Source organism: Hyperoodon ampullatus (genome assembly GCF_949752795.1).
Source record: "Hyperoodon ampullatus genome assembly, chromosome: 3".
In the NCBI taxonomy this organism is placed as follows: domain Eukaryota; kingdom Metazoa; phylum Chordata; class Mammalia; order Artiodactyla; family Ziphiidae; genus Hyperoodon; species Hyperoodon ampullatus.
In genome coordinates, this window is record NC_136916.1 from 73,472,897 (window position 1) to 73,498,428 (window position 25,532).

The window sequence follows — 25,532 nt, forward strand, 5'->3', positions numbered from 1 at the left end:
TTCTAACCCCCCCCCAACCTTTCCCAGCCACAAACTAGAGGGCTGTGGGAGCTAATTGGAATTTGTATTTTTTGTCTTTTTTATCCAGATTCTCCTTTAGATCAGCACCAGTTTCTAGATATGGTCTGACTAATACAAAAATCAAGCAGTTCTGATGTCTCTTTCTGTGAAAACTATGCTGCCATCAATGCATCCTAGTTTTGCTTTGAGTTGCTGGTAGTTCACATTAGGTTGTTAATTCATATTGAGCTTGAAATTGATTAAAACCTCTAAGTCTTTTTCACATCAGCCAACCCACATTTCTGCTCAAGATTGTATGTTGATGATTGTGACTTTTGTGGAATTTATATTCCTTCTTGTTAAACTTCATTTTGCTTGACCAGCTTATCATTTGAGCCTTTTGTTTAAGAATGGGAGGGCTTCCCTGGTGGCGCAGTGGTTGAGAGTCTGCCTGCCAATGCAGGGGGCGCGGGTTCGTGCCCTGGTCCGGGAAGATCCCACATGCCGCGGAGCAGCTGGACCCGTGAGCCACAGCCACTGAGCCTGCGTGTCCAGATCCTGTGCTCCGCAACGGGAGAGGCCACAACAGTGAGAGGCCCGCGTACCGCAAAAAAAAAAAAAAAAAAAAAAAAGAATGGGAAAGCATGACATTTGGTGATGGTTGCTTAAACGTTTCAGAAGACCTTTTGTCTAAAAGGCCTATTAAAGAAATTCAGGATTATTCTATATAATCTAGTTCATGAAAAAGGGTCATTTTTTGGCTTGATATATATTTTAATCAGGAGAGGATTGTAATCATATTTAAGACTAATGAAGAATAAGGTATTATTCTGGATCTCACACCCAAAAGAAGATATCCCAGGATTTCCACTTTTCGTTTCAGTTCAGCTCGTTACATACTGACTATGTTAACTATAGCTTCACTAGAATGACCTGTAGAGCCTTAAAAAAAATACTCACAGCCAGGTTCTAATTCAGACCAATTAAATCAGAATCTATGGGGACTAGACCCAGACACTGGGGTTTCTGACAGTCCTCTTCTTCCCCCAACATAAGTGATTCTACTCTGCCTCTCAGTTTGAGAGCCACTAGATCAAGTGGAGAAACCCAGCTGTGTGTGTGTGTGTGTGTGTGTGTGTGTGTGTGTACGTGTCCTCTCCACTCTGCACAAGTGTCCATGGACATCCCTCTGATTGCTGAGTCTGCTTTCTAAAAAGCAGAGATGGCTGCACTCTTCCCCACATCTGTAGAGTTTGCTGACATGACCTCAGCAAATACTCCCATCATGAAAATTTTAACAAGAGTAGTAGACTTCATGTTACATAGGGGTTCTATGCTGAAAAATCCTTATAAATAAAAAGTCAGACTGTTGAAACAGGCATCAAGCACTTTGAGATTCTTTACTTTCTAGAAAACTAGAATTCTCTAAATAGTACATTTCTCTGGAGAATTAAAGACATGAGTCATTACATAAAGTGAGACATACTGGTAATTTTATATTGCCTTTCTGGACTAAAAAGACTCATGACATACAGAGTCAAGGAAGTCAAAATTGTTTGCAATCATGGGATTTTAAAATGTGAAAGACTCTTAGGCAACCCTCTGCTTCAGCTTCTTTCTACAGAGAGCAGCAATCTAGAGAGGGTCTGTGGCCTAAGCACCCACCTGCTGACTGCAGTGTGGTACCTGACTGTCAGCTGAGGCATCACCAGAGCTGGTGTGACATGCAGCCTTTCAGGCCCCACTAGATACTTTCTGAATGAGAATCTGTATTTTATCAAGAAACTTAGGTGATTCATATGCACATTAAAGTTTGAGAAGCACTGGTCTAGAAATTTCATATTACAGATAACTGATAGGAAATGTCCATATGTAGCCAAGTTTCAAAGAATCCAATTTAAATTTAATGCAGCTCCTTTGAGGAGAAAAAAAGGGGAAAACTATTTTTTTCTGTGACCTTGTCAACTTGGATAATAAGAACTAATATAACAAAAAGGAATGTATTTTGACAGTAGTTCAGAAAATTAAACTCTGACTGAATGCACTTTCTTTTTCATACAGTTAAAGCTAACATTTTCTTTCAAAACAGCATAAAGTGCTTATTATATTGTCCTTTGTTTCATTGCCAACTGTGGATTTAGATGTGGAGCCATTCAAAAAGCAGTGGGACATTATGAGTCATTCACGACCTCCTGGGCTTTTGACATTACTGTAAAGCCACAGATTCCCGAGCACAGAGTTTAGTTAAGGCATTTCAAGAGCACAGCTCTGCAATTTTATTGAAACCATGGTTGCAGATGTCATTCCCAGAGTGTATGGAAGTGCTGTGGCAGAGATTATTCGTAATTTTATCCTATTAACATATTTTTTCTCATTGTCAAAGTTTATTTTGTTTGGTAATCCTTGCAATAATTTTTGAGGACTGAAGACCAGGGCCAGCTACTTACTTTCACTAATAGGCAAATCATGATTAATTCATAAAAGTATATATATTCTGGAATCTAAAAATATAAGAAAAATTACACAAAAAATAAAACTAAAAGCATAGACATCATCAGGGCTTGACTTTAAATTTATTGTGCTCACTGTTTTTTTGGTGGATATGAAAGTGGTAAGTTGTGTATTAATTGAGTGATGCTGGTTGTGTTACACACATAATCCAGTGTAGGGCGGTGGCTGTGGATGGGAATATGTTCTCATAAGATACGCAGGATAGTGAAGGGTTTTGGTGCCATGTCATATGAGGATAAACTGAAGAAAATAAGAATATTTAGCTTGAAGAGGGGTTAACTTCAGCATTTGAAGGAAGTACACAGACCCCTTTCGGATAAGGAGGCAGATTTTAGCACCATATGAAAAAAGAAGCAGGTGATGAATTACTGGAAATGTACAAGCAGGAGAATGTACATCTTTTGCTCTGGTTGTTAAGAAAGGCATATCAGCATCAAGTAGAAGTTAGATTAGATGAGCTTAAAAGTCCCTCCAAACCTGGAGACCTTTGGGCACCATTCTTTCTTATATAATTGCCCCTCTACATCTCAAATGCTACCACTCCAATCCAAGCCACTGGCATTTCTCTCCTGGTCTATGACCACAGCCTCCTAAGTGCTCCACCTTTGACCACCCTGGATTCTTTCCAACTGTTTCCATACAGCAACAGAGAACACTGTTATAGATAAACCAGTTTCCACAGAAAGCAGAAGATTTCTGAGGATAGGCACCTTGTCTTTTTTTGTCACATATGTTCCCAATACTTCAAACAGTGCTAAACAGCGGTTTCCATTTGGACTTAGAAGTAACTTGGAACTTTTTACCATGACCTATTAAATCTGTAATCTGGTCCATGCTTACTCCCCGACCTCATCTAGGTCATGCTCCATCTTTCTTACCATGTTTTAGCTGCACTGGCCTTTCTGATCCCTGAGCATGCCATTCATCTCAGGACCTTTGTACATACTGTGTCTTCTTCCTGAAATCCCTACCCCATCTTCCCTGACCACTCCTCCTTAACCTTCAGTTTACAACCTTTGAGTTCCATTTCCTTAGCAAGGCCTTCCTTCCTTCCTTCCCATTCATCTAAGTGAGATCCCCAATTTACATATCATGGTATTCTCTGCTTCCTAACACTTACAAATGTGTGGTTGCGTATTGTTATGTGTTTGATACCTTAGGGTTTGGCTCTTTCAATAGAGTATAAGTTGTTTGAAGACAGAAACCATTATATCCCCAAAGTCTTACACAATGCACATGGGCTCGAGAAATATTTTTTGAATCAGTGGTTCTCATCTGGGGTGGTTTTGCTACCCACCTTGCCCCCTGGGACATTTGGTAATCTCTGGAGACAGTTTTGGTGGTCACAACTGGCATCTAGTGCACAGAGACCAGGAATACTTACTACTAGCCCTTCTACAATGGGCAGAACAGTCCCCACAGAATAAACTGGCTGAGATCCCTGGAATAAATGAGTAAACTCTCTCTTTTGGTTGATTTCACTTTGTGGTTGGTGTTGATCTCAAATTATTCCTTGCTTTCCCACCTGAGAGTGTCATCCTATACAGAGAGAAGTTAGGTTTATGCAAGAACAGCCAAACACACTATTTCTTGAGGCGCCAAGCTCTCCATAATTATCTGTTTAGCATTTCTTCAGGTGTTGGCAATTTAAAATTAAGTGGTAATCACAAATGGTTGCCAGCCATTTCCTTTAGAAATAAGACACGTGCATTTGGAAAGTTCTGATGGTTTGAAAGAATGAGACTGTAGCTAATTGTTCAAGTGTAACTGAGAGAAAATTATGACTGATGGCACTACACCTTTCTGTTCCTGCATGGCTTTGTACAGTGTGGGTTGGGAAGGGCATTGCGGGTGAGGCAGTGTGAACTGTGCCGAACACTCATTCCCCATTCATTCTAATTCACTTAGTGACCAGTTCTCTCTCCTTACTTTTCACCTCTTTAACCTCGCTGAATGTTGGGTCTAAGCCACCAGAGCCGTTCATGTCCTGGAGGCAGCCAGTTCTCACCTCCTGCCCTGCACACACACCTTTCTCTCCCAGGGGCTGCAAGGCTTCTCATCTCTAGTTCAAGCCTCTGCATTTATGAGGAAGTCTTCTAAGGTTGCTACTTAAGGAAACATTTCATTCAGCTCTATAGTCAGTCTAGGACACTGCTTCCCAGCTTCCTCACCTCAGGCACCGAAGAAATTGATATTTGTACAGCACACTGAGGGAAACTGACAGGACTACCCAAAGCAGGAGGAGACTGGGGCTCTGCTAGTTGCCCCAAGGCCTGAGAGAATCAATATCTCAGCATATCTTTTAACCCTTTCCTGGCACATCAGTTGGGAAACACTGGTGTAGAAAAGCCCCACTATACTATGGCTGCTCAGCTATGAGCCAGTTATGTATTTCCTTTGGAAAGTTGGCTGGTGGATTGGAGTTGTCTAAAAGCAAATCATATTTCTCTATCCCTAGAGAGAGGCAGGCATGATATTTTTAAATTTTCTTTATTCAGAAATCTTGCCAACAATAGTAGTCTGGCTCCTCTGAGCTGTGGAAGCAGCACTGTCCGGCAGGAGCTGTCTGCAGTGGCCATCGCAAGTCTTGCAAGGCAGTACTGCAGGGCACTGTAGGTCAGCAGGGGGTCTTTCAGGACCCAAACCTGTGTGGCTGCATCTCGGAGGGCCAACTGTGCTGCCCAGCTCAGCTGACTGCTGTGCCCTCAGGCTCTGAGGTCCTAGGCAGGGACTCGCCAACAGAACAGTTCAGCTCAGAGTCTGGATGTGACCACAGATATTAGATGTAACTTGGAAACCACTAAGACAGGAGCTCAGGGATCTGTGTCAAAGAGTCCCTCTGAATGCGATAAGCTAGGAAACAAGATTTCCCATAAAGGGCAGGACTGAAGATGACCTGGCAGTTTTGCGTGGAGCAGCTGTGTGGATGGTACTGCCATGTGCTGAAATACGAAGGCCAGAGAAGGTAGTGTAAACGGAGCCTCGAGTCTGACAAGGCCTTAGGCAGCTGAGAGGAGATGGTCTGAAGCCTGGAAGAAAGGTCCATGCTGAGATACAAATTTGGGATCACCTGCATTCAGATGGGATTTAAGATCCCATCCTGTGGTATTAGATTCATTCATTCACTTGCTCATCAAATATACACTGAGTGCTTGCTGAGTGCTGGATGACATCACCTGAGAGAAACTAGAGGAGGAAGATGGCACATTCTGGTATATTCCACCCCATCCTCTCTCCCTCCCTCTGTGGAAGGGAAGCTGATGTCCTTCCACCCATGCTTTTATATGCATATTATGTTTGGATATAGCCACAATTAAAGCATTGCTTTTTTGTTTTTAAACTTTACATAAATGGTATGATTTAGTTTATATAATTGTACAACTTGTTTTCTTCACTCATTATGACATTATTCATATTGACAAATATTACTGTGGACCAGTGCACTTACCTCCTGTATAGTATCCATCACAGAACAGTCCACAGTCTACATATCCTCCTGTTTACATCTTTATATATGTATCCTGGTGGCACATATGGGAGTTTCTCTATAAGTAGAATTCCTGAGTCAAGTTTACCAGATGCTGCCAAACAATTTGTCAAAGTATATGGGAGTCTCTCTTGCCCCACATCCTCACCAACTTTCGGCACCATCAGACATTTTAATATTTACCAGTTTGATGAATAAGAGATTTTATCTCATTTTAATTTGCATTACTAAGCTTGAGCATTTTGTATAGTTTATTAGTCAATAGTTGTCTCTTCTGTGAATCATCTGTTTATATCCTTTGTCTGCATTTCTGTCACATTGGATTTTTTTCCTTCTTAATGGTGCATATGGATTCCTTGTGGATGCTAATATTTGAAACAAACTTTAACATTTTGTTGTTAATACACATTTTTCTGGGCTATATATTCAATACTTAATCTTCTGTCTTTCCATGGTTATTTCCTAAGTGTTGCTTACCTAAATCCTAATGATTTTTTTTCAAAATGGTTTTGTATATCTTTGCCCAGTTAAAGTTGTGGAATTTACAGGCTGTTGAATCTAAATCTGCATCTAAAAGATGCAAAATGTGTAGAAAATACACTAATTTTAGTGGTTTTAATCCCCAAAGCAAAGTACATTCATGAAATCAAATCATTTCCTACATCACAAGTTGGTGATTACCACAGAGCCTTTTACATTTATTTTAAATTTACTTTTAGGTAATATAGAGAATATGAAAGAAATCCATGCATTTTTATCAAGAGCCACATAGCATAATCTGAGCTCTTCTCCACCAAGCTGAGTCACTGAGCTGAGTGGGTTCAAGTCCTGTAGTTTTTATCTCTTCTGGAAAATGAATCTGCCCGACCAGATACTCTCCAGAGTCCATCTATCCCTAAAACTTACTTTTTCTCTTAGAAGCTCATTTTTTAAAGCCTGTAAGCCTTAGCAAAGTGAAATAATTTCTTAAGGAAATTAGGTACATTGATAGCAGCAAGTGTAATGAAAATAAAAACCATCAGTGGAAAGTAGAATATATTTTACACCGGTGAGTTGGGACAGTTTAAAAAGCAACCTTTGAGTCTGGTTCTGAAATTCAAGTGAGGAGGCATTCTATGTATACAGACCAGTCACAAAAATTGGGAACCATGAGTAAGCCGGTTTTAGGGCAGGTTTTCGGTACTGCTTTGACTTGCACTCATGACTGCAGGGAGCTGGGACAGTGGCCTTGGTCCTGTACTCTGTGCCTGAGAGATTTGACACCAGCCAAAGCAAATTACTGTGTGATATTACAGGTTCAAGCATTTTTTCACAAGCCCCCCACGGAAAAAAAAGGGTCAATAGGAGAAGTTGGAAGTGTGTCCATTGCTTTAAGACACTCCTGTGCTTGGGTGAATGAGTCTTTAAATGTGGTTCAGTTAAGCTCTGTGCCCCTGCTCCTGGAACATGCCCTTCAAAGGGGGATGTTGGCTTCAACCGACTTTAATCTGGGGAAGATCATTTTGGTCCCAGTTTCCGGGTTTCTGTTTCCCCTAGCATATGGGATGCTTTCAGACTGATTGCTCGCCTTCCTTCAGAGTGACCCCATCCTCTGAATACGTGTCTTCTCTGCCCTCCCGGAGTGCCAGGCTGATGACATTTGCCAATACTGGTGCCATTAGTGATGTGGGGGTTCCAAAGCCCTTGTTAAGACCAGTAACAGGTCTCTCTTCCATAAGTAACTTGTTCTTCATTCCCTTCACCATCATTTTGTGTAACTGAAGGGAGTTGCTGGGGAGAGGAAGGAGGTACTTTTAAAAGACATTGCAGAAATTATATTCATGCATTTCCATTTGTGGAATGAATAATATTGCCAATAATGTATTCTAGAGGACCCAGGTCATTTCTGGAAAATGTCCAGTTGAATATTAGATATCTTTTCTAATTCCATAAAGAAAGTTATCTAAAGTTATCAGAATAGTAATATGCTGTCTGTTATGGCACTGCTAACCCTTCACCAAGGGCAGCCGGCGGGCAGGTAACAGGAAGCATGTGTGCTGTGATATGCTTGGCAATTGTGAGAACTGTGCATCTGGTGGCTGCAGCCCTTGGCTCCCTTCACTCTTCAAAGAAGGGTTTAGATCCTTCTTCCTAGCATGGATTTTCTTGGGCCCTTAATGAATTGTGGGAGGGTTCAGGGCCAACAAGTTGCATGAGACCAGTTCTACAAGCCCAGGGACAACTAAGAAATAGGAAAGTAAGGGGTGCTGGTGTGCAGAGATAAAGCAAAGGGAAGGGCAATACAAGAAAAGAAGCTGGCAGATTCCAAGAGAGAGACTCACTGCTGCTGTTGCAGAGTATTGGCATCCCATCAAAGCAGACAGGTAGAGTTCTAGAAAACACTGTGGCTTGACCTTTAGCAGGTGTTTAGATTTTGTTCCCCTAGAGCAAGGTTGACTTGTTTTTGATTTCTATTAAGTATTGTAATTACTGGAAAAGATTTACCATTGTGAAAAGGTACTTTGCAGAATACGGATTGTGGTTTATATCTTAAACTTTTCTGATTTCAGCTGATTAGCAAAGCCTCATTTTTTCTAGCACACCTTAGCCAGGGTTTTTCAAACTGTAGGTTGCAAATCATTAATAGGTTGCCAAATCAGTTCTGTACATCATTTTAAAAATGAAATAGGGGCTTCCCTGGTGGTGCAGTGGTTGAGAGTCCGCCTGCCGATGCAGGGGACACGGGTTCGTGCCCCGGTCTGGGAGGATCCCACATGCCGCGGAGCGGCTGGGCCCGTGAGCCATGGCTGCTGAGCCTGCGCGCGTCCGGAGCCTGTGCTCCACAACAGGAGAGGCCACAACAGTGGGAGGCCCGAGTACCACAAAAAAAAAAAAAAAAAAAAAAGAAATAGAATAGAATAAAGCATGCCAGTGTTTGTCTCACCCCCTGGGTGCCCTGTCTCTCCAAGTATTCCAGCAGGGGTTTGTAGAGCACTGTGTTTCGAGGTGTCTAAGTTATGATCAGGGTTTTCACCCTGTCTGCCTCTCGTAGCTGTGTGGCCTTGAAAAAGTTACTTAACCCCTCTAAGCCTCATTTTCCTCTCCTTTAAAGTAAATAGAATAGGTCCTATGACCTAGGGTTGCTGTGAGGAGGAAATGGTATTGTTCATACTAACTGCTTAGTTCAGTGCCTGGCACATGGACATTTATAGCATGAATAGTGCCTTCATTTATAATTGCCAAATCTTGGAAGCAACCAAAGTGTCCTCCAATAGGCCAGTAGATGCATACCTGTGGTACACACATCTGAACAATGGAATATTCTTCAGCAATAAAAAGAAATGAGCTATTAAGCCATGAAAAACCATGGAGGAACCCTACATGCTTATTACTAAGTGAAAGAAGCTAATCTTCAAAGTTAAATACTATATGATTCCAATTATAAGACATTCTGGAAAAGACAAAACTATGGTAACAATAAAAAGTTCAGTGAATGCCAGGGCTTGGGAGGGAGGGAGGGATGAACAGGAAGAGCACAGAGGATTTTTAGGACAGTGGAAAAAAAGCCCTTTAAGGGTGTCATTGCTGTTATTGTTATATTACAGATAGCATGTACAAGATGAAATTGAATATAATATGAGGTTTTATTAATATTTTTGAATACCATTCAATTTCCAATTTGCATTATTCAAGTTTTTATAATGTGCAACCACCTATACATCTATCTAACAAACTCTTACTACCAGGAAATCCTTTCTGAGCTTGATTCATCATCAAGGGCAGTGGTTCTCCATCCTGTTGGACCCACACCCTCTTCACTAACCTGAAATTAAATTCCTAGGTAATATCACTCACCTAAAAGCATAATTTCAAAAATCAATATAATGCCACAATGTAATAAAAAAGAAATAAGATGAAAGACATTTCTGATAAAATATGCATTTCGTGTGTAACGTGTACATGACTGCCCTAGAGAATGTAATGAAGTTGGCAGATGCTGTGCTTGCTTATATGGAGACGCAGCATGAGTGGGGCAGCTGCAAGTGCAGACTGACACAGCCTCAAATGCCACTGGTAGGGTTGCCATCAGTGACATGGCTTTCTGAAATTGTGGAGTTCTGAACAAAATGAAGTATAGTCTTCCTTGGATTTATGTACATAGTTGCAGTCCTGAAAAATTGAGACTATATTAAAACCATGCAAGAATTCCTGTGCTTGAATGTACAATGGAATTAGATTCTAGGCTTGGATAATTACAAATGCAGGTCTGGCAGGACATTTGGGTGTCATGCACATTGTAAGGTGTGTGGTATCCCTAGCCAATGCTCATTAAAAGTCAGAAGTGCTCCCCAACCTTTGTGACTGTGAGGATGTCATACATTTCTAAAAGCCTGAATATGGTCCAGGCCCTCTTCTCAGAGGTGAGGGTGCTGGAGGATGTGGCTTCAAGCTATGGGGAGCATCCTCCAGGATGAATTTATTTCTCAGCTAAAGCAGCTATTCCAGTCCTGGAGAAAGGAGTGGGAAGACGCTAGTATGCCTTTCTGGGGAGAAATTAGTTTCTTTGTTTTGATTCAGAGTTCCCATTGTTCCCTACAAAAATCTTTTGAGGAAAGAAAAGGAGAGCTAAGAGGCACCATCCATGAAAGCAAACATCAGCCAAGCATGGCCCTTCCCTGAAAGACTCCGTCTGCAGGGGGAGCACTCTGATCCTGGCTCCCAGCAAATCATGGAGAAGCTGCGTTTCTCTGTTGCATCTTAACTGATGAGATGCCAAGTTTATTCCTCAGTGTTTACAGCGAGCCTTGTTTATTTTGGGACCCTTTCTGTGTTGTTGTGAAAAGAGCAGAACATACAGAAAAGAGCCTATGAAGTTATATTTCTGTGATTAAGACAGCAGAATGTGTGTACGTTGTTGTTGATGTTGTTGTTGTTTAAGCAGTGTTTGCATGAAGCTTGAATGCAAGGAAGTATTTGGTTACATATACCCCAAGAATCTCCAGAGGTGGTCAGTTTTAGTCTTCAGGTCACAAAAGGGAAAACTCTTATGGTTATGGATGTCATCTTGAAAAATGGTGTGTAGGAAACAGGCTCCACCTTCCATACTTTTTTTTCTTTTCTAGGCTGGGTTTAATAGAGATGTTTCTGAACTGGCTTAGAGGGTCAGGGGTCAGGTCCAACACTGGCCTCGCAGAGAGCTTGAGTTCTTGGTATTGTTTTAATAGTTCACAGCATCATTATCTTTTGCAATGATGTCTGATCTGTAGCAATTCCATCTGCATTCGTTGGGACAGTGTTATTCTTCTAGGAGTTTTCCTCACAGAATTCCTTTCAGAACACTGTAAAGAAGAGGAGAAACATATTACTCTTAATTAAGAACTGTCCTTGAAGTAATTCCTGCATAAAGAAAATAGGAAACATCCTATTCCCAACAATAAAAATATCCTGACAACCAAAATGTCCACATGAGCAATACTTTACTTAGCAGATGTTTATTGGGAAAACTATAGTGTTTGCGTTCTAAAAAGAAATACATTTAAGTTTTATTTTTAAACTTATCATCAGTGAAATTTATTTTTTCCTGTTGGTGTACAGTTCTGTGAATTTTAACACAAGTGTAGATTTGTGTAGCCATCACTAGAATCTGGATACAGAATAATTCTGTCACCCCAATAACTCCTCCCTCCACCCCAGCTCTTGGCAGCCACTTATCTGTTCACCATACCTACAGTTTAGTCTTTTTAAGAATGTCATGAAAACTACATCAGTATGTCTTTTGGTAGGTATAATTGTTTTACAATGTTGTGTTAGTTTTTTTGGGGGGTGGGGTAATAGTTGTTTTACAGTGTTGTGTTAGTTTCTACTGTACAGTGAAGTGATGCAGAGTTCCCCGTGTTATACAACAGGTTCTCTTTCATTATCTATTTTATACATATTAGTGTATATATGTCAATCTCCATCTCCCAATTCATCCCAACCCCCTTTCTGACCGGTGTGAGGTGAACCTCAGTGTAGGTTTGATTTGCATTTCTCTAATAATTAGTGATGTTGAGAATATTTTCATGTGCCTCTTGGCCATCTGTATGTCTTCTCTGGAGAAATACCTATTTAGGTCTTCCACCCATTTTTTGATTGGGTTGGTTTTTGGGTTTTCGTTTTATTTTTGATATTGAGCTGCATGAGCTGTTTGTATATTTTGGAGATTAATGCTTTGTCCATTGATTCATTTGCAAATATTTTCCCCCATTCTGAGGGTTGTCTTCATCTTGTTTATGGTTTCCTTTGCTGTGCAAAAGCTTTTAAGTTTCCTTAGGTCCCACTTGTTTATTTTTGTTTGTATTTCTATTACTCTACAAGATGGGTCAAAAAAGATCTTGCTGTGATTTATGTCATAGAGTGTTCTTCCGTTTTCCTCTAAGAGTTTTATAGTGTCTGGTCTTACATTTAGGTCTTTAATCCATTTGGAGTTTATTTTTGTGTATGGTGTTAGGGAGTGTTCTAATTTCAGTCTTTTACATGTAGCTGTCCAGTTTGCCCAGCACCACTTACTGGAAGAGATTGTCTTTTCTCTACTGTATATCCTTGCCTCCTTTGTCATAGATTAGTTGACCATAGGTGCATGGGTTTACCTCTGGGCTGTCTGTCCTGTTCCATTGATCTATATTTCTGTTTTTATGCCAGTATCATACTGTCTTGATTACTGTAGCCCTGTAGCACAGTCTGAAGTCAGGGAGCCTGATTCCTCCAGCCCCACTTTTTTTTTTTTTTTTCTCAAGATTGCTTTGGCTATTTGGGGTCTCTTTTGTCTTCATACAGATTTTAAGATTTTTTTGTTCTAGGTCTGTGAAAAATGTCACTGGTAATTTGATAGGGATTGCACTGAATCTGTATATTGCTTTGGGTAGTATAGTCATTTTCACAATATTGATTCTTCCAATCCAAGAACATGGTATATCTCTCCATCCGTTTGTGTCATCTTTGATTTATTTCATCAGTTTCTTATAGTTTTCTGAGTACAGGTCTTTTACCTCCTTAAGTAGGTTTATTCCTAGTTATTTTATTCTTTTTGCTGCAATGGTGAATGGGATTGTTTCCTTAATTTCTCTTTCTTACCTTTTGTTGTTAGTGTATAGTAATGCAAGAGATTTCTGTGCATTAATTTTGTATCGTGAAACTTTACCAAATTCATTGATTAGCTCTCGTAGTTTTCTGGTGCCATCTTTAGGATTTTCTATGTAGAGTATCATGTCCTCTGTAAACGTGACAGTTTTACTTCTTTTCCTATTTGTATTCCTTTTATTTCTTTTTCTTCTCTGATTGCTATGGCTAGGACTTCCAATACTATGTTGAATAATAGTGGTGAGAGCGGACATCCTTGTCTTGTTCCTGATCTTAGAGGAAATGCTTTCAGTTTTTCACCATTGAGAATGATGTTTGCTGTGGGTTTGTCATATATGGCCTTTATTATGTTGAGGTAGGTTCCCTCTATGCCCACTTTCTGGAGAGTTTTTATTATAAGTGGGTGTTGAATTTTGTCAAAAGCTTTTTCTGCATCTGTTGAGATGATCATATGGTTTTTATTCTTCAGTTTGTTAATATGGTGTATCACATTGATTGATCTGCATATATTGAAGATTCCTTGCATCCCTGGGGTAAATCCCACTTGATCATAGTGTATGATCCTTTTAATATGTTGTTGGATTCTGTTTGCTAGTATTTTGTTGAGGATTTTTGCATTCTATATTCATCAGTGATACTGGTCTGTAATTTTCTCTTTTTGTGATATCCTTGTCTGGTTTTCATATCCGGGTGATGGTGGCCTCATAGTATGAGTCTGGGAGTGTTCCTTCCTCTGCAATTTTTTGGAATAGTTTGAGAAGGATGGGTGTTAGATCTTCTCTAAATGTTTTATAGAATTCACCTGGGAAGCCATCTGGTCTTGGACTTTTGTTTGTTGGAAGGGCAGATAACCTTTTGAAACAAACTTTTTTCACTTAATGCTTTTGAGATTCATCCAACTTCTTATAAATGTCAGTAGTTTGTACCTATTTATTGGTAAGTAGTATTCCATTGTATGGATGTACCATTCATTTACTTGTTGAAGAACATTTGGGTTGCTTACAATTTTGGGCAATTATGAATAGAGCTTTTATAAACATTTGTTTTTGTGTGAATATAAATTTTCATTTCTCTAGGGTAGATACTCAGGGGTAGGAATGCTGAGACATACAGTATATGTATGTTTGCCTTTATAAGTAAAAAACTGTTTCCAAAGTGTCTATACCATTTTGCATTTCCATCAGCAGTGTATAAGAATTCCTTCCAGTTACTCTTCATCCTTGGTATTCTCAGGATTTTTAATTTTAGCTATTCTTATGATAGTTTTATCTAATCATGATTTTAATTTGCATTTTCCTAATGGCTAATGATGCTGAATATCTTTTCATTTGTTTATTTGACATCCTATATCCTCCTAGAAGTGTGTATTTTTAAATATTTTCCCATTTTTTAATGTTTTTTCTTATTGTTGAGTTTTGAGAATTCTTTATTATCCATACAATTTGGATATGGGATTTGTAATTACTATCTCCCAGTTTGTAACCTGTATTTGTATTCTCTAAATAGTATCTTTCATAGAGCAAAAGTTTTTAATTTTGATGCAGTACAGTTTATCTTTTTTTTTTTTTTTTTTTTTTTTTTTTGTGGTACGCGGGCCTCTCACTGTTGTGGCCTCTCCTGTTGCGGAGCACAGGCTCCGGACGCGCAGGCTCAGCAGCCATGGCTCACGGGCCCAGCCGCTCCGCGGCATGTGGGATCTTCCCGGACCGGGGCACGAACCCGTGTCCCCTGCATCGGCAGGCAGACTCTCAACCACTGCGCCACCAGGGAAGCCCCAGTTTATCATTTTTTTATGGAGTATGCTTTTTGTGTCTTGTCTAAGAACTCATTACACAAGCCAAGGTCATAGGTTTTCTTCTAAAAGTTTTATAGTTTTATATTTTGCATTTAGATCTACAATTCATTTTGTGTTAACATATGTGTAAGGTTAAAATTTACTTTTTTGCCTATGGATTTCTCCTTGCTCCAGCACCATTTGTTGAAAAGACTATCCTTTCTCCATTAAATTGCTTTTGCACCTTTGTCAAAACTCAATTGGCAGCATTTGTGTGGGTGTATTTCTAGATTCTCTATTCTGTTCCATTGACCTCTTTGTTTACCCCTGTGCTAATACTATCCAGTTTGATTACTATAACTTTATAGTAAAGTCTTAAAATTGGGTAGTTCGAGTTTTCCAATTTTATTCTTCTTTTGCATAATTGCTTTAGCTATTCTAGTTCCTTTGCCTCTCCATATAAATTTTAGAATCAGCTTGTCTATATCTATAAGAAATCTTGCTAAGATTTTAATGGTATTGTGTGGAATCTGTAGATCAATATGGGGATAGTTAACATTTTTACTGTATTGAAACTTCCAAGCCATGAACATATTATGTCTCTTTAGTTATTTAGATCTTTGATTTCTTTCTTCAGAGTTTTGTAGGTTTTACATGCAGATCCTATACATGCTTTGTTACATTTGTACCTAAGTATTTTATTTTTTGAAACTATTGTAAATGTTACTGACTTTTAAATTTCTGTTTTAGTTGGACATTGCTAGTCATGTTAGTTTACTATGGCTGCCATAACAAATTACTACAAACTTCGTGGCTTAAAAAAACAGAAATTTACTCTCTTACAGTTCTGGAGGTCAGAAGTCTACAATCAGTTTTGAGCAGAAATCAAAGTGTGGCAGATCTGTGTTCCCTTCACACACAGCGGGGAATCTATTCTTTGCCTCTTCCAACTTCTGGTGGCTGCCAGCGTTCCTTGGCTTGTAGCTACATCACTTCAATGTCTACCTCTATCTTCATATTGCCTTTCCTCTGTGTGGAATCCCCTCTGCCTCTCTTATAAAGACACATGTGATGGCATTTAGTGGCCACCTGGATAGTCCATGATCATCTCTCATCTCAAAATCCTTAATTTAATCATATCTGCAAAAAACTTTACCATGTAAGGTAACATTCACAGATTCCAGGAATTAGGACCTAATAAATTTGAGGACATTTTTTAGCCTACTACATTAGTGTCTAGAACTCAAGATTGTGTGTGTGTGTGTGTGTGTGTGTGTGTGTGTGAGAGAGAGACAGAGAGACAGAGAGACAGAGAGACAGAGAGAGACAGAGAGACAGAGAGAGAAAGAAAGAGACAGAGACAGAGAGACAAAGAAAGAGATTTTATGTGTTGACCTTTTATCCTGCAGCCTTAGTGCTAAACTCACATATTAATTCTAGGAGTTTTTTGGTTGATTCTTTGGGATTTTGTACATAAATAATAGAGACACTTTTATTTCTTTCTTCACATTTTGTATGACTTTTATTTCTTTTTCTTGCCTTATTTCATTGACTAGGATTTCCAGTACAATGTGAATAGGAATGGTGAAAGTGGACATCCTTGCCTTATTCCTAATCTTAGGGGGAAAGCATTCAGTTATTCACCATTAAGTATGATGTTAGCTTCTATTCCTTCTTTGTAGAGAAGTTTTACAATTTTTTTATCATGAATGGATGTTGAATTTTGTCATATGATTTTTTTGCATCAATTGATATAATCATTTTTCCCTTCTTTAGATTATTAATATGATGGATTACATTCATTGATTTCCAAATATTGAACCAGCTTTGCATTACTGGGACAAACCCCACTTTAGCATAGTATAATTTTTTTATACATTGCTGGTTTTGATTTGGAATATTTTATTAAGGATTTTAATGTCTATGTTCATTAAAGATATTGGTCTTTAGCTGTATTTTATTATACTGTCTGTCTTGTTTTGGTATCAGTGTAATTCCGGCCTCATAAAATAAATTGGGATGTGATCCCTCTTCTTTTTTCTGGAAGAGATTGTGGAGATTTGGTGTTATTTCTTCTTTATACATTACATGGAATTTGCCAGTGAAACCATTTGTGCCTGTTATTCTTTTTCAGAAGATTTTAAACTACATATTTAATTTTTTTCATAGTTTTAAGACTACTCAGGTTACCTCTGTTTTCAATTTCATTGATTTCTCATCTCTGTTATTTCCTTCCTTTTGCTCATTTTGGGCTTATTTTGCTTTTCTTTCTTTTTTTTTTTCCTAGTTTCGTAAGTTGGAAGCTCATATTATTACAGACTTTTCTTCTTTTCTAATATAAACATTTAATGGTATACATTTCCTTTTAAGCACTGTTCTAACTACACTGAAGAAAATTTGATGTGTTTTTATCTTAATTCAAAATGTTTTCTAGTATCCCTTGAGACTTACTCTTTTGATCCACTGATTATTTATAAGAGTGTTGTTTAATTTCCAAGTGTTCTGAAATTTTCCCATTATTTTTTTATATTGATTTCTAGCTTAATTCCATTAGGACCTGAAACATACTTTGCATAATTTTGATTCTTTCAGTTTGTTAAGGTTTATTTTATGATCCATGATATGTTCTATGTTGGTGAATGTTTGGTTGTTTGAATACTGTGTTTTCTCTGAAGGGAGCCATATCTCTAAACTGGGCCCATTTGTTTGCTTATTCACTCAAGAGTCTTTCTGGAAGGTTGTCACTCACAGCCCATTGTTTCTTTTGTTTAGAATGTCCAGGACGTGAGAAGTGATGATGAGGATGAGTATGAAGAGGAAGAGGAGGAGAAGGAATAAGCCACCAAAGGCAAAGAGACAGACGTTTGAAGAATGGCCTTGGGGCCAACAGGCACCTCATTCCCAATGGTCAGCATGGCTGTTAGCTTGAAGCCCGCATAGCTCCTGGCGCACGGTGTGCTGCAAGGGTGGCTTGGAGCTGGAAGTGCTCTCTCCTCCATTGCTGTGGCCTCAGGACCCACAGGGACCACAGATTTTGCCCTTCCCTCTTTCTAACCAGCACCGTCCCCCCCTCCTAAGATGTATTTAACAAAATGTTAATTTGTGTTAAAATGTTAAATATAAGCATCCCCATGGATTTTACTGGAGTTAGGACTCAGATTTCAAAGATGTCTCCTGAGAACCCTTCCACTTCTAATTGTTCCATTCATGAATTTAGACGTTTGGAGCCCACTTTGTTGTAGGCCTTCCCCTTCCCACCTTGCCTGTCCTCAGGATACTTTGGGAAGTGCTAAGTCAACCCACTTTTTCCAGGTGCATTTGGCCACAGAGAGTAGCTTATTTCCCAAAAATGAGCTAAAGGTGGCAATGGAATGGTGGTGGCAGGACCAAACCAGGGGGCCAAGCTTCCAGAGCTCATGGACCCCTTTCTGCCATGGGCAGTGTAATGCCGTGTGCTTCGTTTCTCCAATGGGAATAACCAGCCTTGCCCTGCCCCCTCACAGGGTTGGAATAAGGATCAAATGAGATAATAATGGAAGTGAGAGTGCACACTGTAGGCTATGGTGTTGCTGTTACCTGACCCTCTTTTCACTGTGATCACAGTCCCGTTTGGGAGAGAAGCCTGGTGAAACTTGGCACTGAACAGCCCTGAACAAAAGGCACAGTCTTGAAGAATTCCTTTTAAATGTGTCTGGAAATACCTAAACATGCAAGTACCCAGAAAGCTGTTTCCAGTTTATCTGGTAACTGTTTATTTGTTAGCTTCCCAAAGGTAATTCTCAAATCCCCCAGGTTCTTGTCCCTCAGGCTCCATGGCCAAGGGGAGGGAGTTTGGGCCCCATTCCTTCTTGTCCTTTGCTGATTTCTCACTTATTTCCTCTCTGAAAGGTATGCTTCCCTACTGTGGCCCTGAGCCCCTCCTTCAGGCCAGCAGAGCTACCCAGCAGGCCATAGGGTCCACCTGGGGGCCTCTCTGGGGGCACTGGACCCAAGTCAGGTTGTTCCCCTAGCCACTATCACCGAGGAAGCCCAGTTTCTGGGGCATGCGTTTGAGCTCCTGATCAAAGGAGGTCTTGGAAAAACAAAGAGACTCTGAACTTTAAACCCCTGCTCTCCAACCCAATCAGAGTGCATGACAGTAAAGCAGAACAAAACAAAGGGCTGGAAAACACCCCTAAGAATGTCCAAGGACAGGTGCTTGAGTCAATGTCAGCTCCTGGGGCTGCCTTACCTCTCTGGGAGGACAGGTAGGGGCTGGAGGGTCAGTAGCCACCTCTCGACCCCCACAGGGATACATCTCCTGAGGCCAGCGTGCAGGGCAGACCTCAGAGACTTTCTCAGGTTACTGACTGAGGAGAGGCAGAGCCTTGTAGAGGAAGAGCCTGAGCAAAATGTGCAAATTTTCCCCACCCAATCTCTCATATTCTTCGGTCACATTTTGCATCTTCATCCTGTTTTGCTCAGGGCCCGTATTATAAAGCCAAGTAAGTGGAAGCTAAGACTGTGGGGACTAGTAAAGCCCACACAGACTCCACCAATGGGGGCTGCAGCCTCTGGAGCACAAAGGACACTGTATAACATAAAGGTGTCTGCTTTTTTTTTTGTTTTTCAGTAAAAAGATGTTTTTAAAACCTTCAGGCTAAACAAAAACAAAAACCTTCAAAATTCTTTCCCAACAAAATCTCTTTTTGAGGAATTGTTAGAACAACAGAAAAACATGTGTCAGGTTTCTCTGCATAATACTTGCATTTATGAGTACAATAACATTATATGTGTAATATATATTATAAATCTCAAATGCCTCCAGTCACTTTAGTGCGTAGCTGTTGAATAATTATTAATATTTATGTATATATATATATTTTGGTGAAAGATCACACTAAGATATTATTTTTATGTTCCAGTTAACAGACAGTTTTTTCCTTGATTTATTTTGGTCTTGTCTCTGTACCAAATAACTTCTTGCTTTAGGTAATAAAAGTGTTTAGTTGTTGCTCTATCCTCCAGTTCTTTTTTTTTTTTTCTTATTTGAACATCGAAGGTAAAATAGATATGCCAGTTTCAACTATCTGTGATACAGCTGGAAGCACTAAACTATCTCTTAAGAGGTAGAGATGCATATTTTGTAACATTTTTAGGGCTTTTGTGGTTAATTTTAAGGGTAACCTCTCTTTCTACAGGAAACAAGAGCTCATAGTATATACCAGATGACTTTATAAAAATGTAGTCCACCATGCCACCAGTATTATTGTAATGGTAATGACTTACAATAAAACAGAGACAGAGCCCAGCATGTGTGGTGATTGAGTAGATTCAGCATACACATTGTTTGGCTTCTTAGAGATCATTACTAGACCTACTGAGTGGTGGAAACAAAGATTTGCCAGTCCTCTAGAAACACCCTGTAGGGAATCAGGGGGAGCAGTGAGGAGAACAGAGCCAAGTTAGGACATTAGGGCCGCTGGCCTTGGGGTACCAGACACCAGACAGGAGAGGTAACAGGTCGGGCCTGATGGGACTGAGTCTCTTGGCTGTGCACAGTGTAGAGAGACAGATGCTTGTGGGCTGGAGACTAACCTGGGTCACAGCACCTGAGCCCTGTAGCACAAGGCCCTGTAGAAGTGCTAAGTGAGGGGCATGGTCCTAAAGATATTTTCTCAGCCCCCTTTTCTATACCTACTTTTCAAAGGTGGAGGAGGAAATAGGGTCTATTGATGGTTCAACTGGCTGTCCATCAGAATTACCTATTGAGCTTAAAACACACTTTGCCTGTTGCCTGCTCCACATTTAGATTCAGTACTTCTGGGATAAGAAAAAGGAATTTGCATTTTAACCAAGTCCAGGTGCTTCTGAAGAGCAGTCAGGACTCTGTGTGACCTCACTTGGTTTTATTCCTACTAGCAGTTTTATATGCTAATAAATGAGAATATACAATGATACAGAATATTTACTCCAAAATAAATTCAAATAAAATAATAAAGGAGAAAAGGAAACATGAGAGCAGTCAAGACAAATAGAAAACATTGTAAGAGTTTTACACTGGTTAGTACAATGGCAGAACTAATTACCAAATCCAAATATATAGGTAATTACATCCAGTGTAAGAACAGAGTACCAGATCAGATTTTTTAAAACTCCAGCTATAGGCTACTTACAAGAGATGTGCTATAAATATATGCAAAAAGAAATGTTGAAAGTAAAAGAAGGGATAAAGCTATACCATGCAAACTCTATCCCCAAAAAGCTGACGTAGCTATTCTAATATCAGACAAAGGCAAGAAGAGCTAGTGGGTATTAAGAGGAATGTTTCATAACAGTGAAAGGGATCAGTCCACCAGGAAAATATTTAAAAATTAAATCTGTATACACTGAATAATATGCCTTTAAAATATATAAAGAAAAATTTTACAGAATTAAAAGGAGTAACAAAGTCATAATTGTGTTTGGGTGGTTTTAACATACCATTCAGTATCTGATAGCCAACCAAAAAGCAATAAGAATACAGAAGATTTGAACAATGAAATGAACAAAATTGGCCCAGATGACATATGTAAAGAGAGCACTGTACCCAACAAATGCAGGCACCCATTCTTTTCAGGTGCATGTGAACATTTACCCAAACTGACCACATGATAGGCCTTAAAACAAATCCCAAAACATTTCAAAGGTTTTAAATCATATAGAGTATGATCACTGATCACAGTGAAATTAGACAAGAAAAATCACCTATTTTTAAGTTAAGTAATGCACTTCTAAATGTAGCAAAGAAGCAAACACAATGGGAATAAAACATTTTAAAATGAATTATAATAATATGTAATATTATTATATACATATATATAATAAAAAGTATATGGGATTCAACTAGTGACAAATTTAGAGGAAATTTTATAATACTAAAAGCTTTTAGGGGCTTCCCTGGTGGCGCAGTGGTTGAGAATCCACCTGCCAATGCAGAGGACACGGGTTCGAGCCCTGGTCTGGGAAGATCCCACATGCCGCGGAGCAACTGGGCCCGTGAGCCACAACTACTGAGCCTGCGAGTCTGGAGCCTGTGCTCCGCAACAAGAGAGGCTGTGAGAGTGAGAGGCTTGTGCACCATGATGAAGAGTGGCCCCCCACTCGCCACAACTAAAGAAAGCCCTCTCACAGAAACGAAGACCCAACACAGCCAAAAAATTAATTAATTAATTATTTTTTTAAAAAAAGCTTTTATAACAAGGCTGATGAAAATCAATGATCTAAATGTCTCAAAAAAAGTAAAAATGGAAATCAATAAAATAGGAAACAAACATATAATAAAGAATATCACAAAACCAAAAGTTGGTTCTTTAAAAGAAAAAAATTCATAAAATCCTAGCAAGACTGATCAAGAAAGACACAAATAACCAATATTAGGAATGAAAAGGATCTGTCACTATAGATAAATCAAAGAACAAATAATAAGAGAATATCATAAGCAACTTTATGTCAATAGATTTGAAGATGTAAATAAAATGCGTAAGTTCCTAGAAAAATACAGCTTGTCAAAATGGGCACAAGAAGAAACAGATATCTAAATAGCCTTCTATACAAAATAATTAAATCTGAAATTTTAAAATATGCCCCCCCTTAAAAAGATCTTTAGGCCCAGATGGCTTATACAGTGAATTCTTCCAATATTTAAGGAAGAATTAACAGAAGTATTACACAAACTTTTCCAGAGAAAAAAGGAAGGAACCCTTCACATTTGTTTTACAAGGCTAGCATAATCTTGATACTAAAATCTGACAAGAGTATTAGGAGAAAAAGACCCAACAAGTATAGGCTAAGTCATTCATAAACATAGGTGCAAATTTTCTAAACAAAATCAAACTGAATTCAGCAATATGTAAAGAAGACAGTGCACAGCAAACAAGTTGGGTTTATTTCGGGGGCATGTGGTTGATTTACTATTTGAAAGTCAATGTTATTAACCATTTTAAGAGAATAAAGGAAAACCCAAATCTTCAAAAGCCTTATATAAAATTCAACCTCCATTCATTAAAAAAAAAAATTCACAGAAAAGTAGGAAGGAATTTCCTTTATCTGATAAATAACATCTTCAAAAAGTGTAAAGCCAGTATCGTATAATGCTATAATGGTGAGATATTGAGTTTTATCCCCTGGGATTATCACTGAGACAAAAATGTCCACTATCTTCAAGGAGGCCCATCATCCTGAATATATTCAACATTGTATTTTTCATCCCAGCCAATATAATATTTAATAAATAACAATTACAAGGCTCAAAAGGAAATAATTGTTACTACAAATGTAAATGCAAAAAATCCCCACACATTGTATGTGTGTGTAAATTTATACAGAATTGCCAAGGATTAAGACTGGTTAAGATAATTATCTGTAAAGGAACATATTAGTGAATCAGATTAAATGATAATAAAGAACTTCTATTTCTCAAAAGACATCATTAAGAGAGTGGAAAGGCAAGTCATGGAGTTGGAGAAAATAATTGGCAACACTTATAACTGACAAAGGGCTCATATCCAGTATATATGAAGAGGTCCTACTCACCCCCCCCAAAAATGTGCAACCCAATAAAAAAAATGAACAGGCACTTAACCAACACTTTACAAAACACCATATCTAAATGTCCAATAAACATATGAAAAGGTGCTCAATTTCATTAATCATTAGAAAGACTCATAGTACCAAATGGCAATCACATGGAACAATGGAAACTCACACACTGTTGGAGGAGTATAAACAGTTATAACCACTTTGAAAAATAGTTTGTCATCATTTCCTAAAATTGGACATATGCACATATCATAACCCAGTAATTTCACTCCTAAGTACATACCAGAAAGGCACACGTAAAAGCACCAAAAGAATGCACATGAATGTTCATATCAGCAATGTTAACAACTCTAAAGGGCGCTTCCCAAATGTCCATCAAGAGTAAAATGGAAAATTGTGGTCTATTTACAATACAGGATACTGTAGAGCAATTAAAATGAACCAACTGGTACTTGCAACAATATAGCTTCCTCTTACGATCTTAATGTTTTGTAAAAGACTCTAATGCAAAATGAATAGATGCTTTATGTTTCCATTTATTATAATGTTGAAAAACAGACAAAACCAATCTATGATGGTAAAAGTCAGGGTAGTGGTTACCTTTGAGAAAAAGAGAGGGACTGTGCCTGGATGGGGCCCAAGGGGGCTTCGGGTGCTATTGATATTCTGCTTCTTGACCATGGTGGTGCTTCCATGAGTGTGTTCAATTTGTGATACATCAGCAAACTGCACACTTAGGATTTGTATGCTGTTCTGTATAGATATTATAATTTTTTGGAAGTTGTTAAAATGAAAAAGAAAAAGCTAGCTACTTTTAAGTTCTTACCTTTCTAAGACAGCTAATGTCCCAGTCTCTTCTTTTTTATATAAACTTTAATACCAAAAGTATCTACCTTAAGATATACATAGGGCTCCCCTGGTGGCGCAGTGGTTGAGAGTCTGCCTGCCGATGCAGGAGACACGGGTTCGTGCCCCGGCCCGGGAAGATCCTACATGCCGCAGAGCGGCTGGGCCCGTGAGCCATGGCCGCTGCGCCTGCGTGTCCGGAGCCTGTGCTCCGCAACGGGAGAGGCCACAACAGTGAGGGGCCCGCGTACCGCAAAAAAAAAAAAAAAAAAAAAAAAAAAAAAAAAAAAATATATATATATATATATATATATATATATATACATAAAAGCCTATAATCTCACTACCATATAATCCCCATTGGCATTTAAAGTAGTACTAATAAAAGTGCATTCAGATAATGCAAAAATAATGTATGTATCAAATGAAAAGTGAAAAACTCTCTGCAAAAGGGAAACATTCTTAATGTTCATTGTGATTCCATCCAGAAACATTCTTATGCCTATTTTAGCCTGAATTTGTTGTGGAATGCCAGCTCCCCAAACATCCCCAGTGCAGCCTGTTTTTGAGACGGATGGAGGTGATTGCCCATGGCAGTAAGACAGAGCACCTAGAGAGGACTGGCAATGCTCAGTGAGGGAAGGCCAAGGTCGGATTATTTTTGAGAATTTGAAGTTTGTTTTATGGGTCTTTCAACGCCAAGACTTAATTAAGATCAGCTAAGGAACATAACAGTTTAAGACTGGTGAAGGCAGCAAGGGAAAGATTTTGAAGTGAAGGGTTCAAGGAATCATAAGTTTCTTATGCAGTAAACTATCTGTGGATGTTTTCTATTGAGGAGTTGATGGGTCTTGAGAGAAGGTTCTGAAATAAACAATAATTATTTGCCAGGCAAAAGTCTTCTAGAATCGTAAAGTTATGCTAATGAAGACAGTGGAATAGTCAAGTCATGTAAATGGGGACAGTGAGCTGTGTGGGGTTGGTGATCTGGGTTTGCAGTATATTCTTACATTATCTATGTACATACTCATGTTACCTTTATCCATGAACTCTGTTATAATGTGCTCAGGTGAGGGGGAAATGAAAATAGAAGCACCTCCTGTGTATGCCCCTGAGACTGTGAACACCCAGAGGGGGCATCTTTAACTAATTTGCACTAAGGCTCCATATAGGCAATTGGCAGCACTATACAATGTACTTTTTAAACACAAAGATCTGCACTCTAAGTCTACACATGATCTGTTCCTTGCTTTTTGC

At 39.0% G+C, this 25,532-nt stretch overlaps 1 protein-coding gene across 1 annotated transcript in view; it reads left to right on the plus strand.

The window, feature by feature from the left end:
* The window catches only part of CERS3 (ceramide synthase 3), a 98,054-nt gene extending 80,124 nt beyond the window's left edge, over positions 1-17,930 (plus strand). Inside the window, exon 10 of the mRNA XM_079701391.1 lies at positions 17,643-17,930. Within this exon, the coding sequence (XP_079557517.1) occupies positions 17,643-17,708 (66 nt within the window). The 3' untranslated portion in view covers positions 17,709-17,930. The remainder of the gene's footprint in view (positions 1-17,642) is intronic.
* Positions 17,931-25,532: the final 7,602 nt, after the last annotated feature.